Genomic DNA, 16,232 nt, shown 5'->3' on the forward strand with positions numbered 1-16,232 from the left:
GCTCTGCTTTACTATCCTTCTAGTACAAGTAATTGTGAGGTCCGGAATTGAAAGCATGCCAGACTGGATGCACACCGGAAGTATTAACACTGGAGACAGGAAGGGCGTCTCTGTTTCATCAGACTCTTATCCTGGTCATTCTGAGTGTTCCAGTAGAAGGACTAATCTATAAGGTGTACTATCATTTCTACTAGGACTTGGATGCAAACATTTGAATGACTGTGTTCCAGCACAATACAAATATCATGTTCTGATGGTGTTAATACATTCACGCATCTTTTGATTGGTACCAGATTACTTCCATCTAGACAGAAAATAAGGGATGCCTCGGGCCAGAGACGCCGCTTAAGTTCCTCTAGCATGGGACCCCTGCCTGGGCATACCTGTGCCACTTGGGCAGAGTCACTCCGACAGGAAAGTAACAGATGAAAATGCACAAATGAATCTGATCCGCTTGTAATTACTCCTGGCGAATTATTTTCCACAATTTTTTATCAAGTCTTTGCCAATACATACACAAGGCATTGAACACGTGCCAATGAACTTTGGTCCAGCTCCAATAGGAACAGACCGTTCCTGCTAAGCCACATCCTCTCTGAACAGGAACACAGTAGAGAAAAGAGGACACACATTTGCAAAGAAGCCTCGTTTTAAGATGATGCTCACTAGCCACTACCTTATTGACAACTGCAGTTCAGGAAAACTCCAGGCACGTGAACTCCAAGCACCTATCGCCATTGGGCTATTCCTTATGCCAAGAGGAATTTCAAAATTAAGGTTGTGACAGTCGAGCTAAAGGAAGCCTAAACATCTCGATCCTGTAACTCTGCAGTTTCATCTTATGAACTATAGCTAATAGGGAACAGAGAGAGTCCGGTCTATGTTGCTTTTTTCAGTTTCTATTATCTCAGTGCACCTGTTCTGTAAGTAGGGCCAGCATGGCTGATACATGTTATCAAAGTGCGCAGCCTTTCTCGGTGAAGAGCTTTCTGGATAGCAGCCTTTACAAAGACAAACAATCAAACACCAGGCATTCTCGCAAGAGTGATTTCTTTATTAAGCTGAGGTACATTTCAAGTCAAGCATTGTGAAAGACTTATTGTTGGCTTACCAAGAACTTAGAGGGCATTGGTTGGCTTTAGTAGCACTCTCCTTTGCCTGCTTCTTATTGGTCCTGTCCATCTTGTGTCTGCCTATCCCCTAGAACACTGATAATTTGCCTGTGCAGTTTTACTGCTCGCTTTTAGGGAACTGCTTTTTTTCTTAAGCACTCCATGAGAGTGCATGTGTTTTTCAGCTGTCTCCATAGTGGGCTTCCTTACTCTCCTACTTGCTGCTCTTTCTCACCCGTGTGCTCTCATGGGATTCTTCCCTATGTGGCTTTTTCGCCTACGTGCTTCTCGCCTAGCTCCACATAACTTCCTTTCTTGTTTGCTTTTCTCCCTCCCCATATTCCATGTTGCTACTCTCACCTGTTTGCTTTTCTCTGCCCTCCTCATATGCCCTGTGGTCCCTCCACCCAAACAGTTTGTTTTGCCTCTCCCCGCATCCCTGTGTTGCCTCTGCCTACTCGGTGCTTCCTCGACCCAATTAAATATAAAAAAAGTTTTGGGTGTATTTGCCTTTTTATTCACTGATTTCAACATGGATTGATAAACAAAAAGCACCTACGTCATTTTGTAGGTGTGCACGTGTGGTGCACAAGCCTACAAAATTAGGCGAGTGGCCATGTCATTGGCTTTTTTTTTTTTATTCTTCTTTAGCCATGGTGCATAGCATCTGTGATGTTGTACAACATCACTGAAAACTATTAGCGAAGCCAATAGGCCCCAAAGGCAAGATCTATTTGCTTAGCCAAAGCTTATTTAAGCCAACATACAGGTTAGAATGAGTCCCTTATAGCAAAAAAATAAACAGATATTTCATTTAAAGGGAAGATCAGTCTGACTGTATCATTCGCAAGATTGATGTGATTTAGGGCTTTAACTACTGAGTTTTGCAATTTCCACCACCCAACATATGTTACTTGCAACGGACACTCTATTCCAAGTAACGTCAACAGGCGAAAATAAAAAAAATGTAAACAAAATATATGGGTTAAACGGCAAAAACAGCATATTGCATTTAATTTTAGACATCTACAAAATAGTCACTCAGCACACGTTTTGAAGGTCTATTGATAAGTCATAGGTGAGGCGGTGCTTACATTGTTTACAACTGTCCCGTCAGCCCCTGCCGCCAGTAACAACTTTGCCACCTTCTTGTGGTTCAGTGCAGCTGCCACGTGCAGGGGTGTGTCTCCCACCTGTAGGAGGCAAACACGTAATTAATCCTCTTGCAGCAAAATATTTTGCTCAAAAATACTATTTGAACGATTTTCATAGCTATATGTCTCTATAATAAAAAGTTGTAACTTAAATTGTCACATGAAATGCTGCATAAAATACTAGGTAGGGTGAGCTTTAGATTAGCCATACCTGTAACTCGATGACTTTCCTGTTTATCTTGTCTCTTTGCTCTTGAAAGGATGAGTTGTTCTCCCTATCATTGTGTATGCGCGGTCCCTGCAGCATTTACTGATTTTTTTTTTACCGAAGCTTTTGCCTGAATGAGTTGGATTTTTCCACTGCTCAAGTCATGAAACTACTTTTCTTTTATTTCAGGGTGCATTTCTTGCTCCTTCCCATATCTGGACTTGGAGCACATCTGTGCTCTTTACCTCACCCCCCAATCCCACCTCTCTCATGCCACCTCCCTTCTGAGTCTGACAGCAAACATTGCTGCTGTCTAGTGTCACACTCTCTCTCACTCTCTCTCCCACTTCCTCCACCTCTCTCTCATCCTCTGTACACTCACTCTGCTTTCTATCCCTGCCCCACCCCTCTCTCGCCGCCGCCTCCTGCTCCACACTGGCTACCACTGCTGGCTTTGCCAATGCCAGATGCTTTTGAAATTGTGCTGTCTTTAGCGGTGAACACTAACTTGAAAGTGTATTGGCTTTGCTTTCAAGATGGCAGCCACAGTGAGTGATACAATGAGCGGTCCTTCTTGAAAGTATAAAATGTTATTCTCTCTACTTTCAAGATGGTTGCTACTTTGCATGATGCACGGTGGCATGACGCAAAGTACTGGCAGTCTTCAAATTATAAAATTTTGTTTCCAATACTTTCAAAATGGATCCACCTTGTCTCACACAACAAGGTGACCATCTTGAAAGATGTCTGTACTTTTCAGGTGGGAAACCTTGTATCACACAAAGCTGATGCATATTTTAACCTGCAAAAAGAACGAGGTGATGGAGAAATTCTTGATTTAATGTCTGCCACTGGTAATCACGTAGGCAGCATTCCAGACCATCATTCTTTAACCCACTGTGCCATTCAAGACAACGACCCCCTTTATGCAAACCAGTCTTGGTCCTGCTCCAATAGAAAACGTCGAACCTAAACTGCCAGGTCAGGTCCCTCCATATGGGAACACAAGCAAGTCCAGACCGATTTGAACCTACTTAGATATCATCAGTGAGAACTATCAGTGAGATAGTGAACATAACACCCACGTCTGGGCATGCAATCACACTTAGCACATCCACTCCAAAAACAAAAAAGGTGTAGGAAATAACGCTTGAATTATTCTCAAACACAGGCAATCGCTCGGGCCACATTCAAGCCATTGTTTTGGCCCACCGTGCCATTCTAGACAGAAACCCGCCTTATGCAAATCAGTCTTAGTTCTGCTCCAATAGGAACAGTCCAGCCTGAACTGCCAGGTCAGGTCCCATCCAGATGAGAACCCAAGAGACCCCACACTGATTTTGAACTGCTAAGAGGATGGCCTAAGTGTGAGTGGTATGCTCAGACCAGTCCTCTGCTCACTGTGCTATAGGACTCAAGCTGTACCTCACTGATGAGACCTAAGTAGGTCAAAACTAGTCTGGGGCTGCTTGTGTTCTCATCTGGGTCTGAGTTTAATGTGATAATGCTAGCTAAATGAGAGATGGTGTGGCACACCTGAAGTTTAAACAGCAGTAATCCTAAATCAAGATCGTGAAATCGTTTCTGGGCGCCTCAGGAGTGGTCTCTTCTGGCTAGAAAGAGACTGAAAATTGGAAAACTAGTGGCGGAGAGGTGTGGGAACTTCCCACACTGGAACATGTAGGCGCTCCTGTGGAGGTGAATACCTCAGTTTAAAAAAAAAATGAATATTCAAGTTCAGCAAACCAATTGGTTCATCATGATTTTTAATCCAAGAAGTCATATATTAATATCCATATAGACTGTATAGACGATCTTGATTTAGGATTACTGCTGTTTAAACTTCAGGTGTGCCACACCATCTCTCATTCTGCTTCAAAGACTTTCTGGCTACCCCAGTGTGAGCACCCTATTAAGATGTCTTACGAGGAAATTTCAAATATCACGTCAAATCGTGCCGACACCTTTGGGTTTGACTCTGATGAAACCAAACGTATCTATTTACTTGTCAAGGAAGTGGACCCAACCTCAACGAGTACCTTCTCCAATCCGAGCATGTTAAGGCAACTATTATAATATGTCAAAAAGAATCATTAACCAGCGTTTACACGCGGGGACATTGATCAGATATCACAAAGATAAACGCATCCCTAGAGGTTTACGTATTGCCCTTAAGCCCACTCTCTGTAGGAACAGCCCGAAGTTCACTGAACGTTGGTACACTATCTTGAACCGTTGTTCCTTGGATTTAATCCTTCTGATTGTTGAAGAACTCTCAAAAGTGATTAACGACCTGGAGAAAGAAATAGACCAGATTCAACAAAATCTCGATAAAAACATGAATAAGGAGGAGCTAGACAAAGCTCTAGAGGACATTAATATTCAGCTGGACAAATACACTAAAGAGATCAACGACAGGAAAATCAGAAAATATAAACGAGACACTATGGACTACTGTAGGAGAGTAGGGTCTGCAATCCTATGATCACCCAGATTTTTGCTTTTTGCTGCACTGGTTTACGACTTTCCCTGGCTGTGGGCCTGCTAATCAGACCCACAGCCTAGCTGTTCTCTCTATCCAAATTGTACTCAGGTACTGAATTGGCACTGGGCCCTCTCCAAGTCCCTGTACTCAGGGCTGAGGTGTACCCAGAAGTCTCCCAGGGGCTGAAGCATGTATTATGCCACCCCTGGGCTGACTAACTAAACTGACACAACTGGCTGCACGACAGCTGGGGCAAGGTGGTGTACTCACCCTTTGCTTTAGATATAGTATACCTATATCTAACCCTAAAATGGACACACAGATCTCCTATCAGTCACTCCTATGGCAGGCCTTAACAATCCTGAAGGCAGAGTGCTTGGAATCGTGTGAGATGGTGCTCTGGCATGAGCTGAGCCTGTCTGCGGCTTTCGGGATCCATCCCTTAGCCGTTTCCATGATATCGCATACCATATACTCTTAAGTGCATTATAATCCTCGCGGTTATATGCCAACTCTGGTATCGCTTTATCAAAACATGTCGAGTAAGGTGTCATACGAATTGGAATACTAACCCCTCGCCAATTCTGGCGACGGGGTTAGCATTCCACCCTTCTAGAGGGACACGACATGTATGTAACCCCTAACCCCGGTTAAAGTCAAACAGAGCCTCAGCTCCACAAAATGGATGCTGCCACCGAGACACAAGTCTGCCCTCCTGCTGCTGGGAGTCCTCCCAGAGCAGGAGATAAGGACAAAGGGTTTCCTGCCAGGGGCGGTGCCAGCACCGTCCCAGACAGGGTTTTGTGTATTGTAGGTAGGCAGGGCTTTAGAGGAAGGTGACTGCACGTGGCACCCCGGTGCTCACTGTGCATAGGCTGGCTGGAACCAGTTCCAGGGTCACTCCAGACCCTGTGCTGGGGAAAAGCCCGCCAAGGAAGTGGGTGTAACCACCCCCCTCCTAGTCCCACCCCTAGGGCAGGACTTAGTCGCGTGCCAGCCCCTTTTTACAGGATAAAGGTAGGAACTGGCCCCCTTCCAAATCAGATCATCTTTGAATCCTGAAACTACTTTCCACGAAAGGAACTCAAGACTTCTTCCTAAGATTTCTCCCTTGTGACTAAGGAGTAGTCACCCTGCATCCGCAGGCACCATCTTAAGAACACTGCGGTCTGCTGCAAGTCTCTCCTCCGGATCAAGACTGCCCAGCTCGACGAGAACCGGCTTCCCTGGCACCTCTGACCTCTACCTGCATCATCAGTCACGCTGAGATTCGTGGGTGTGACGAGACCTCGAGGGACCGGCCATCTTCAAGACTGCACGACTTCTTTCCAGCAAGCCCGCCGAGTAATTTCCTGGTGAGTGCTTTGGGGTCCGAGAAGCCCCGACCCTGAGCAGCTCCAGCACCGAAGTACAGCCTCCCAGCATCTCCACGATCTGCGTGGGGCCCTTCTGCTTTTTGCTGCTCACCGCGTTGTTTGGCTACTAGCCCGCTGGCTTGTGGCCTTCTGAACGACGCCCGACGACATTTCCGCTGCTGGTCTGGTTGCTCCAGGCTGGCCCTTGCTCCCTTCCAAAAGAGGAGCCCCCCGGACCCTCCTGGTCCACTCAAGACGCCATTTTGAGTCCACCGCGTGGGCTTGAATTAGCCAAGGCTTGTTGCCCAATCCTGGGTAACTTCGACGCCGACAGCTTCATCCATCGTGGGACAGCTCGCCTCTCCATCCTGTCGCCGACAACGCCTCCTGGTCCGTGAGATCTGCAGAGCCAGCGTCGCCCACTCACCTAGTCGAGGTGACTTCGCCCGGTGCCATCCTGGTGCCCACTTAATCACTGGCTAGTGATTCAAGAACTTGGTCCCCTCTGCTTTCAGGTTTTCTTCTTCCTTGATCCAGGCTTGGATCCATCGAACTTTCCTTCACTGGTCGCCTGCCAGCAACTTCCTTCTTCCAGGCTCCTGGTCCGGCAACGAGATCCCCGACGTCTTTTCAGACCTATGCAGCTGCAGCCCCTGGGCTAGGTAACTTCGGCACTTCGGTGTCCCAGCATAGCCTCACTATCCTAGGGTCAGGATCCACTGTCGTTTTCTTCCTACCAGGTCGGGTTCGCCCGTGAACACTAACTTTGCCTTTACTAGCTTCCATAGACTTTGTCCCGCATCCCGCGTGAGAGTGCACACTCTGCACCCGAGTCCCCTAGGTCTCCTAGAAGTAATCTAACGATTCTATAGTCAAGCCCTAGCGATTCCAAAGCCTATTAGTACTGTACTTACCTGCTAGTAATTTCGCATTCCACTTTTTAAGTATATGGTTTTTCGTGCCCCTCGGGCATTTGTGTATAGCGTGCTAACTTAAGTATTTTCGTAAGAGTTTTGTTGTGTGCCTAGCACCCTGTCCTCATAAAGAGTACAGGGTTGTTGTGATTCTAATAAATACACTGTTTATTTTCATAACACTTGTGTGGTGTCCTTTCACTGGGTGTTCAAGGGGTAATGTGATGGTAAAACAGCTGGCTTAACACGCCCAGGCTAAGACTCTAGAACTACAAACTGGGGGAAGTCTACAGTTGGGCGGAGGACTACGCCCAACGTAGACAGCAAAGACCATTCACCAACCAGTCTTCAGACGAAACTTCTTCCGATGGATCAACCACTCAAAGACGCGGCCAACCTCAAGGCAGGCCTCTAAGAACGATCCCCCAAGAAAAAAGGGGGTGACAGCAATATTCAAAACATCCCTACAACTTCTGGTGTTCCTTTTTTAGAGAAAGGCCCAGGCGCCACCGTAGAAAAACCACAGCCACAGTAACCGCAACATCCATAGCTCAGGCGACGAGGAGCAAAAGAACCTAGTCATAAACATCTCGCATACAAGATTGTCTACCAACCAGTTGAATGTTTTACAAAAAGGGATATCCTTTGTCCTACGACTACGCCATTTTTTCACCAACGTAAATCCTCCGACTGGTACTTCAACACAACATACTTGTAAAGACTTAAAAAGCAAAAGCTCCTTTATGGCTCCAGTGAGTCACAAGATTTTGGATTCTTATGAAACCATTACCCGTAACGCCTTAAGAGAAAGTTTAAAAAAATCCCCTCCTAAGATCAACAACTTCAGCACAAGAGATTATAGAACTCTTAGGGAAATTACCAACAACGAAAAAATCACCTGTTGTAAAGCTGACAAAGGAGGAGCCTTAGTCGTACTGGATCAGGATTTTTACCAAACCAATGTAACCATTCATGTACATGACAAGGAACTTTACATGAAACTGGCTTCGGACCCCACTGAAGCTTTTTCTAAGATTTTGAGAACGATCCTGGAAAAAGCCATGAAAATGGGAACCATCACACAGAAAGACATGAAATATTTGATTCATCCTCAGCCAAAATGTCCCAGCATCCACATGCTGCCCAAAATCCATAAAAATTTACATCAACCACCATTCAGACCCATAGTGTCTACAAAAAATTCCATCCATGAACCAACAGGGAAGTTTGTAGACATGTACTTGCAGCCCATCGTGAGAGGCATGTCTACATATATACGTGATTCAACTGATTTCTTAAACCGATTGAATAAAGTGACATTAAATCCCAACATTGAACACACCTTGGTTACCATTGATGTGTGTGCTCTGTACACCTCAATACCGCACAACAGGGGCATTGAAGCCTTGGAATCTTTCTTACTCCACAATCCTATGAATGATGAACTAAAAGTACTATTATTAGAGCTTATGCAGTTCATGTTATATCATAGCTACTTCAGCTGGAATAACGAGTTCTATCTGCAATTAGTGGGCACTTCAATGGGCAATTGTGCAGCCCCCAGCTACGCAAATTTGTTTATGCATCGATTTGAAATCGATAACATTTTGGAAAATCTCCAGTGGCGCACGAAAATAGAAACATACTGGGAATATATCTATGACATTTTTTTTATTTGGGTTGGATCTTCAGAAGAGTTCACTGAATTCATTTCACACATTAATCAAGTTGATGATCACATTCGATTCACCTACAATATAGATAAGAAATGTCTCCCATTTTTGGACATTCTAGTCAGCTTGGAAAATGCCAGGTTAAAAACTTCTTTGTTTGTGAAAACAACTGACCGGAATAATGCCCTTCTGTACACGAGTTGTCATCCTGCCCCCTTGAAAAAACACCTACCCTTTTCCCAGCTACTTAGGGTTAAAAGAATTTGTTCAGAACCCGAAGACTATTCACACACCGAAAAGCAGATCTTGCAAAAATACAGGGAGAGGAAATATCCTGAAGCCACCTTGATGGCTGCTCGTGAACGTGTCACGCTCAAAAACAGAGAAGATCTACTAACTCCCAATGTAGGTCAACGCAAAACTGAAAGACCGGTATTTGTGTCCAAATTCTCTTCAAGAAGTCCTACGATCAAAAATATAATTTTACGCAACTGGCAAATGATACAATTTGAACCTGATTTTCAAGGCATCTTTAACTGCACTCCATTGTTCGCCTACCAAAGAGCCAACAATCTGAAAAATTTGCTGGAAATTAAACCCAAACCGTCTAACCTCGTTTTTTCCGGCACTAAACCATGTCACAACTGCAGTCACTGCAATAATATAATCAGAGGCAACTCTAGGAACCATCCTTTCTCCGGCAAACTCATCAAACTTAAAACTAACGCTACCTGTGACTCCATGAATCTGGTGTACCTACTGAAGTGCCCTTGTGGCTTACCTTACGTGGGAAAAACTGAAAGGAAACTTAAAGTCCATCTAACGGAACATAAAAGCACCATAAGGAACAAGAACCTGAAATCTCCACTAGCTGCCCATTTTATATCCGCCCAGCACAACATCAGCCAACTGAGGTTCCTTGTACTAGAGGTTGTCCCTATGAGATCGGGCGTTGATAATCGCAAAAGACTACTACAATGTGAACTGATTTGGATCAAATTGTTGGAATCAAGCCAACCAAAAGGACTTAATGATCGGATTGAATTTAGTTGCTTTCTTTAATTACCTGCTCATGCTTTCAGTTTATCATAGAGATTCTTATATCCCGTTTAGCTTTTTATGTTTTCTTCCTATCTGAGACCTATTCTCCTGCAGCATCTCTACTCTTATGTACCCCAATTTTTCTTGCGCTTACCGTTTTTTTCCCCTCCGTTCTAAAGTTTGATTTTCCCTAATTCATGGTTTCATGTTTATTTTCCTTGTCTTTACTCTTTTTTCTGACTGTCACCACCTTTGCCTGTCATGACATTTTCATCATTATTATTTTGTTTATGTTTCACCTTTGAAATGATGAAGGAAACACTGTCATGCGTATTGGTTTATGATAGTTTCAAACCTCTGTCATTGTCATTTTCCTAGGTATCAGCTTATGTCCCTGAAACTTCGCCCTACCCAACATGGCCGCCACCGGTCGGACTACTGACATTTCTTGCACTCCATACCCACACCAATGTTTATTTAAGCCATTTCCCCCATATGTGTATCCTTCCGAATCACACTTTATCACTTTTTGTAACCCTCGGGCTGGCTTCACTATCATATTCACTTTGACATCATTTCGCGATCGACTTCACTTACAGTCCTTTCTTTATGTCACGGGACTAACTTGGTCCGTCTTCTATGCCTGGCTACTAATTCCTTCCGGACTTTGGGATTTTTCACCACGGAGTTTGTAACGGTCACAGAACGCCACATTCAGAACATTTTGGGTAAGAATATTTCTTTGATTTATTGGCTCCGATCACGTTTCACCAGACAAAGCATGCGCACCAAACAGGTTCTCTTTGGGGAGCCGGACTGTTTTTATGTTATTCTTTTATGTGATTGCTTTTCCATGGTACACTTTGTTTTCCTGGTCCACGAACTTGTTTTCGGCCTGACCTCGGTGTTTCCTCACGATATCAACACTCGTCCAGCACTTTTTTACTGGTCTTAAATTTCCCACCACTATCGATCACCCGTGATCTTCATTTTCTGAGTTACTTTCTTTCTTTATTTTTAAGCCGTCACCTTTTCAGCGTTGAGTGAAGAGTCCCCCTCCTAACAGTGTATATTTCCTCCACAGATTCACCCCATCCCCTGATGAAGGGACTTTTGTCCCGAAATGCATTGGGATATCGGCATCCAAAATTGTTTGTGACACAATGAATTGAACCTCATGATACAGTCTATATGGATATTAATATATGACTTCTTGGATTAAAAATCATGATGAACCAATTGGTTTGCTGAACTTGAATATTCATTTTTTTTTTTAAACTGAGGCATTCACCTCCACAGGAGCGCCTACAGGTTCCATAATGCTAGCTAAGACATGCATGCAGAAGGAAAATGATTAAATCTTACTTAACCTGTAAGCATCGGTTTATAGCATGCAGTGCTGTAGAGTCAAATGCTCTGCATACTCCTGTCATCTGCTAAACGACCTGGGCATTTGCAACTTGTATTTCTTTGCAGACGTTTTTCCAGTCACGAGGTAAAGAGACTACTCGATTAGTCTCGATTAGTTGGCAATGAGGATGGACATAGGCGCCATTGTTAGATTTTGTTTTCACACAGAAGGTAAGCGTACTGATGAAGCATTATGTAGAACAGCTTGGTGACAATGTATGAAGCTATGTATTACAGGTTAATATGTATAATAAAGAAGAAAATGATCTGTAACAATTACTGGCTCCCATGGAGGTGGGTGGGCGCAAAGAAACCTACAGCACTAAATGCTATGAACAGATGCTTATAGGGTAACATTTTCCATTTGTAGCATCTAAGGCTGTACAAATACATTGACTGTAAAGCAGTACTCCCTTAAGTGGTGGTCAGCCAGTGGATGGTGCAGATGTTTGAAACAAAGACCTTAAGACACTGACCAACTACAGGTTGTTGGCAAGCTAGGACAACTACACAGTAATGTTTTGTAAACATAGGATAGGATAAAATGTATAGAGCGCACTAAAACCTGAAGGGGCCAAAGCGCTATAAAGGAACAGAGGAGTCAGCAGGAGCGAAGCGGTAAGGACAGTGACTCCAAGTTGAGAAAAAACAGGTTTTTAGATCTTTTTTTAAGGGGCACAAAAGATTCCACATCTGAGATGTAGGTAGGCAGGGTATTCCATAATGTTGCGGCTGGTACAAAGAAGAAGCGCTCACCCCATCTTGTCTTCCAAAATCTAGGGATCCCAAGTTTGTTACAAGGTACGGATCTAAGTGGTCTGCCCGGAATGCACCAATAAACAAGCATTTACAATGCAACGGTTTCGCCTTTGCAAAAGTTTGAGCTATTGGCATTGTAAATGACAAACTTTTTATTTATGTGTTGGTTTTGAAAACAGATAAATAAATGCCATTGTCATTTACAATGGCAATAGCTTAATCTCTCGCAAATGCGAGACCTATTGCATTTTCGATGCAATAGGTCATGTATTTACGCAAGTTTGTGCTATTGACATTGCAAATAATTCGTTTTATTTATGTTTCAAAAACCAAAACCTAAATAAAAGGTCTCACACTGCTGTCTCTCTCACACTGCTGACTCTGCCTTGAACACACCCACGGCTGTCCCTCTCACACACTGCTGTCTTTCTTACACACTGCTGTCTTTCTTACACACTGCTGTCTTTCTTACACACTGCTGTCTTTCTTACACACACTGCTCTGCTGTCTCTCATACACACTGTCTCTCACACTGCAGGTGTGGGTTGTTTCCAGCCCATCCCGGCTCTCACAGGCACCGCCTCCGGGGATTGATAAACATGCAGGGCCGCGCCTGCTTCGTGGGAGAGCAGACCAGCGGGATGTGCTAGCGCTGAGAAGCCATGTGACGAAGGATGCGCCTACCATGTAATCAAAGGTCGAAGTGCATTAAAAAGTACGGGAAGTGTGGGGGGAAGGGTGGGGGTGGGTGCAGGGTCAAAGACGTTGGTAAAAACACAAACTACTGGGACCCTGGTGCAAAAAAAAAAAAAAGACAGTCTCGGCCCTCTTTTAGAGCACTAGATCCAGGAAAAAGGAAAGTACACCATCTGGACTCGAAATGTGACAATCTTGTCTAATTGTATTTGCGTTTTTTTCATCAAAGTCTCTTCCACAAACGAGGACATTTATTCCCAACACTATTTATTGTCCCTTACTTCATGCTAATTCACCTTGCTCTTCCGTTACCCCATAGCGCCCTAAAGCAACTTTAGAATACCAAAAGTGTTGAGTCAAGCTTAATGTTTGCAGAAGGCCCTGTGCGACCAAGGACACTGTGTTCCAATCCCAGGCTTTTCTATTACAGGTCCTTGTTTTGAGATGGTTTAGTTTAATTAAATGAAAAAAACCTGAAAGAAACTAGGACTACAGCTCCCAGAGTTCACCAAATTCTTAACTGAAAGCCTAGGATTAAAGTAACACATCTTGGTGTAGGAGTCCTCTGGGTGCCTTGGGCAATCATCCAGACACAATTGTGCCAGATTGTGCATGTCCAGAAGGAAAACTGGAGTTTTCAGTAGTCACTGCTGCACTTTACATTCCCGAAGCATAGAGCGGCAGTAAGGCAAGCAAAGCGTGGTGCACGCCTCGAATATAGAGTGGTATTTGTTAAACACACGAATACCAAGGCATCTTGGCGCTGGGAGTGAAGCGGCGCGGTTTCCCCCGAAGTATACTGCGTAACCCCTTCTTCGGGCCTAATACCGCTGGCAACTTGAGAATTAAATGCAGCGTGCCAATGACAGTAGACGTCACTGATATCAACAGAAGGTGCTCATTTTGGCAATCTCGTAGAGATTAAATGCTGAGTCAGGCGCTAGAAACCGTAAACATATTAAATAGGGAGAATGGAGGGACACGCTGTCCCCGGGTGCCTAGTTTTCTAGCGCCAGACCTCGCTTTGAAAGCGAGCGTGGTTTGGTGCTTCAGATCATTACAGTTTGAAGTGCTTCGAGGCACCCTTCCCAGACTTTAGGAGACGATGTTGTTAACAATGAAAAGCGCCCGCGGCTATGCTCCCTTTGGGATTACAGTTTACTGTTGCAGGTTTTGGTCCAATCGAAGACTAAAACTAGGAACATAAAAATCTTACCAGTGCCAGGGTCGTCTACTAGCTTAGCATGAACCCACTGAGCTATTTGTGCCCTCTGACTTTGCAAGAGTCACTTCCTGCCTTGTTGGAATCATAGACGTCAGGGGCTCTATACCATAGCACTCATCCTTGCTGTGCCTTACTCACACTGCTACCATATCCGGCCACGAGGAGCGGGCATTATCTGCGCTGCCGGCCGCAGGATCTGCTGTAAGGAAGCCCGCAGTGCTGCCAGAAAGCTCGGTGGGTTAATGCCCGCTCTGTACTGTTCTAATTTAACCCACACGATTGATTTAAAAGTTGCAATGACATGTTTCCATCTGACAACACACGAACGAGTCTAATGATATTAAGGCACAAGTCCACATGGAGGGACAGCTTAGTGTGAAGAGAACCTGCTGCACGTGCTTAGAGCTCAGCCTTTCATCTTTTCGGCGCAGCATCCAATTTGAAATACCGGCTGTTTTATCATACTGGGGCTTCTGCCCTTCAGCTGGAACTGGGGGGCGGGGAGAACGGTCACTGCCACTTCAGGCAAAAGAGACTAACTCTTTATGTACAGCTGCAGGTCAGAGATTACAATTTAAAAAACGCCTAGTGGTAAAATGAACCACTGCGGACAGGCTTTGTTTTTTTAGGGAGAGAAGGGGTATCCTTTGAAAATAAGGGGGAAAAAAGTTTCTATTACATTCTGCATCAATACTCTGTGTCACCACAATAAGGATCATGGGCTTTTGGATATGTTATCCCAGAGCGCAGAGGAAGCTAGCACGGCAAGCAGATTTAATTGCTAGAGTACGTGAAATGATGTTGTTTAAGAGCATTTGAGCACATAGGTGTGCAACTCACCATCTTGCATCTACCATAAAGGTAAGAAACACACTGTGCAGCACTCAACGGTCAGCATGTCAGTGTCTGCCGTGTTGGCCCCACTGCATTGGTGCAAAAGTTTCGATTTCCTTTACCATGTTGAGTGCAGGAGGTGATGAAATAAGCATATGACGGAAGTGAGAATTTATTACCGTTTCCATTATATGGGTGCCAAAAATACGAGATTACGGAGGCTACACGTTGAGGGGAAATTATTTCATAGTTTAGTGGCCACTTCTCTTAATCCCAAACGCTATTATAACAAGATGTAGGATTGGCCACTGGAATACACATTGTCTATAAAAACGTATGCACCCGCACTCACCGACTGTCTTCTGGCGGGCGGGGCTCTCCTCCTCACACGGGAGCCTTGCTCCCTGCAGCACTCCTCCGGCGGTCGCTTTGGGCCCGCGGGCGGGGTTCCTCTCCTCTCCTAGATGCAGCAGGGCTCCCTCGCATCACGGGAGCCCTGCAAACCGGCCGCCATGCTTCTTCTTTCTTCCCCCCGGGCTGCGGGGGCGGGCACTTCCGGCCGGCCGCGCTGGGATTGGCCGGCCGGCCAACCACTTCCGGGTCGCTGCGGGCAGCGCAGCGGCCCTTCTCCTTAGGTAGGCAGGCGGGGGCTGATTTTTACGGGCAAATGCCGGCTCTAGATCACCATCAATCGGGGCGGGAGTGGACACGGACGGCGGGAGTGGACACGGACGGCGGGAGGGGGCGGGAGTGGACACGGACGGCGGGAGGGGCGGGAGAGGACACGGACGGCGGGAGGGGGCGGGAGAGGACACGGACGGCGGGAGGGGGCGGGAGAGGACACGGACGGCGGGAAACGTGCACAGGACAGCGAGGGGACAGCGCATCAGTGAAAGGGGAGGGAACGGGAAAAAACGTAACTCCGCCCTGGGAAAAAATCTCGGAAACGCCCCCGAATCTGGTCTGGCCTTGACGGACAGATCTCTGTTCCAATGGCTAGCCTCCATTTATGGAGGTAGCCAATGGGACAGGGGGGCGTATTCCATTCTCCTTACTGGAAATCAAGAGATTTCTCTGGAGGCGGAGCTAAGAGCTCCGCCCTCCAGCGAAACCTAAAAAGGGGATTCATTTGAGTAGGGCCCTTATGATGAGGAGCCTTAATAACTAGGCACAAGGCCTTAACCCCTTCCCTGCTGCTGTCGGCCGTCGCGAGCACTACTTCGCTGGTGCTGCGAATGTCCAACGGCCGACGCGGCCCCGCCCATTTCGTGGAACCGGCGCACTGCCGTGAAATCGCGGCTGCGGCTAAGGGGTTAAAGGAAATACCCTTTCTGACAGGGAGCCAAATAGAGGGAGCAAATCCCAT

At 45.6% G+C, this 16,232-nt stretch overlaps 1 protein-coding gene across 4 annotated transcripts in view; it reads right to left on the minus strand.

Moving 5' to 3' along the window:
- Positions 1–16,232, minus strand: part of ANKRD6 (ankyrin repeat domain 6) — a 694,439-nt gene that overhangs the window by 107,319 nt on the left and 570,888 nt on the right. For all 4 annotated transcript variants that reach the window (XM_078648269.1, XM_078648270.1, XM_078648271.1 and 1 more), the window contains one exon: positions 2,207–2,305. In XM_078648269.1, coding sequence (XP_078504395.1) covers positions 2,207–2,305 — 99 coding nt within the window. The remainder of the gene's footprint in view (positions 1–2,206; positions 2,306–16,232) is intronic.

The sequence above is a fragment of the Lissotriton helveticus genome, chromosome 6, assembly GCF_964261635.1.
Source record: "Lissotriton helveticus chromosome 6, aLisHel1.1, whole genome shotgun sequence".
Classification (NCBI taxonomy): domain Eukaryota; kingdom Metazoa; phylum Chordata; class Amphibia; order Caudata; family Salamandridae; genus Lissotriton; species Lissotriton helveticus.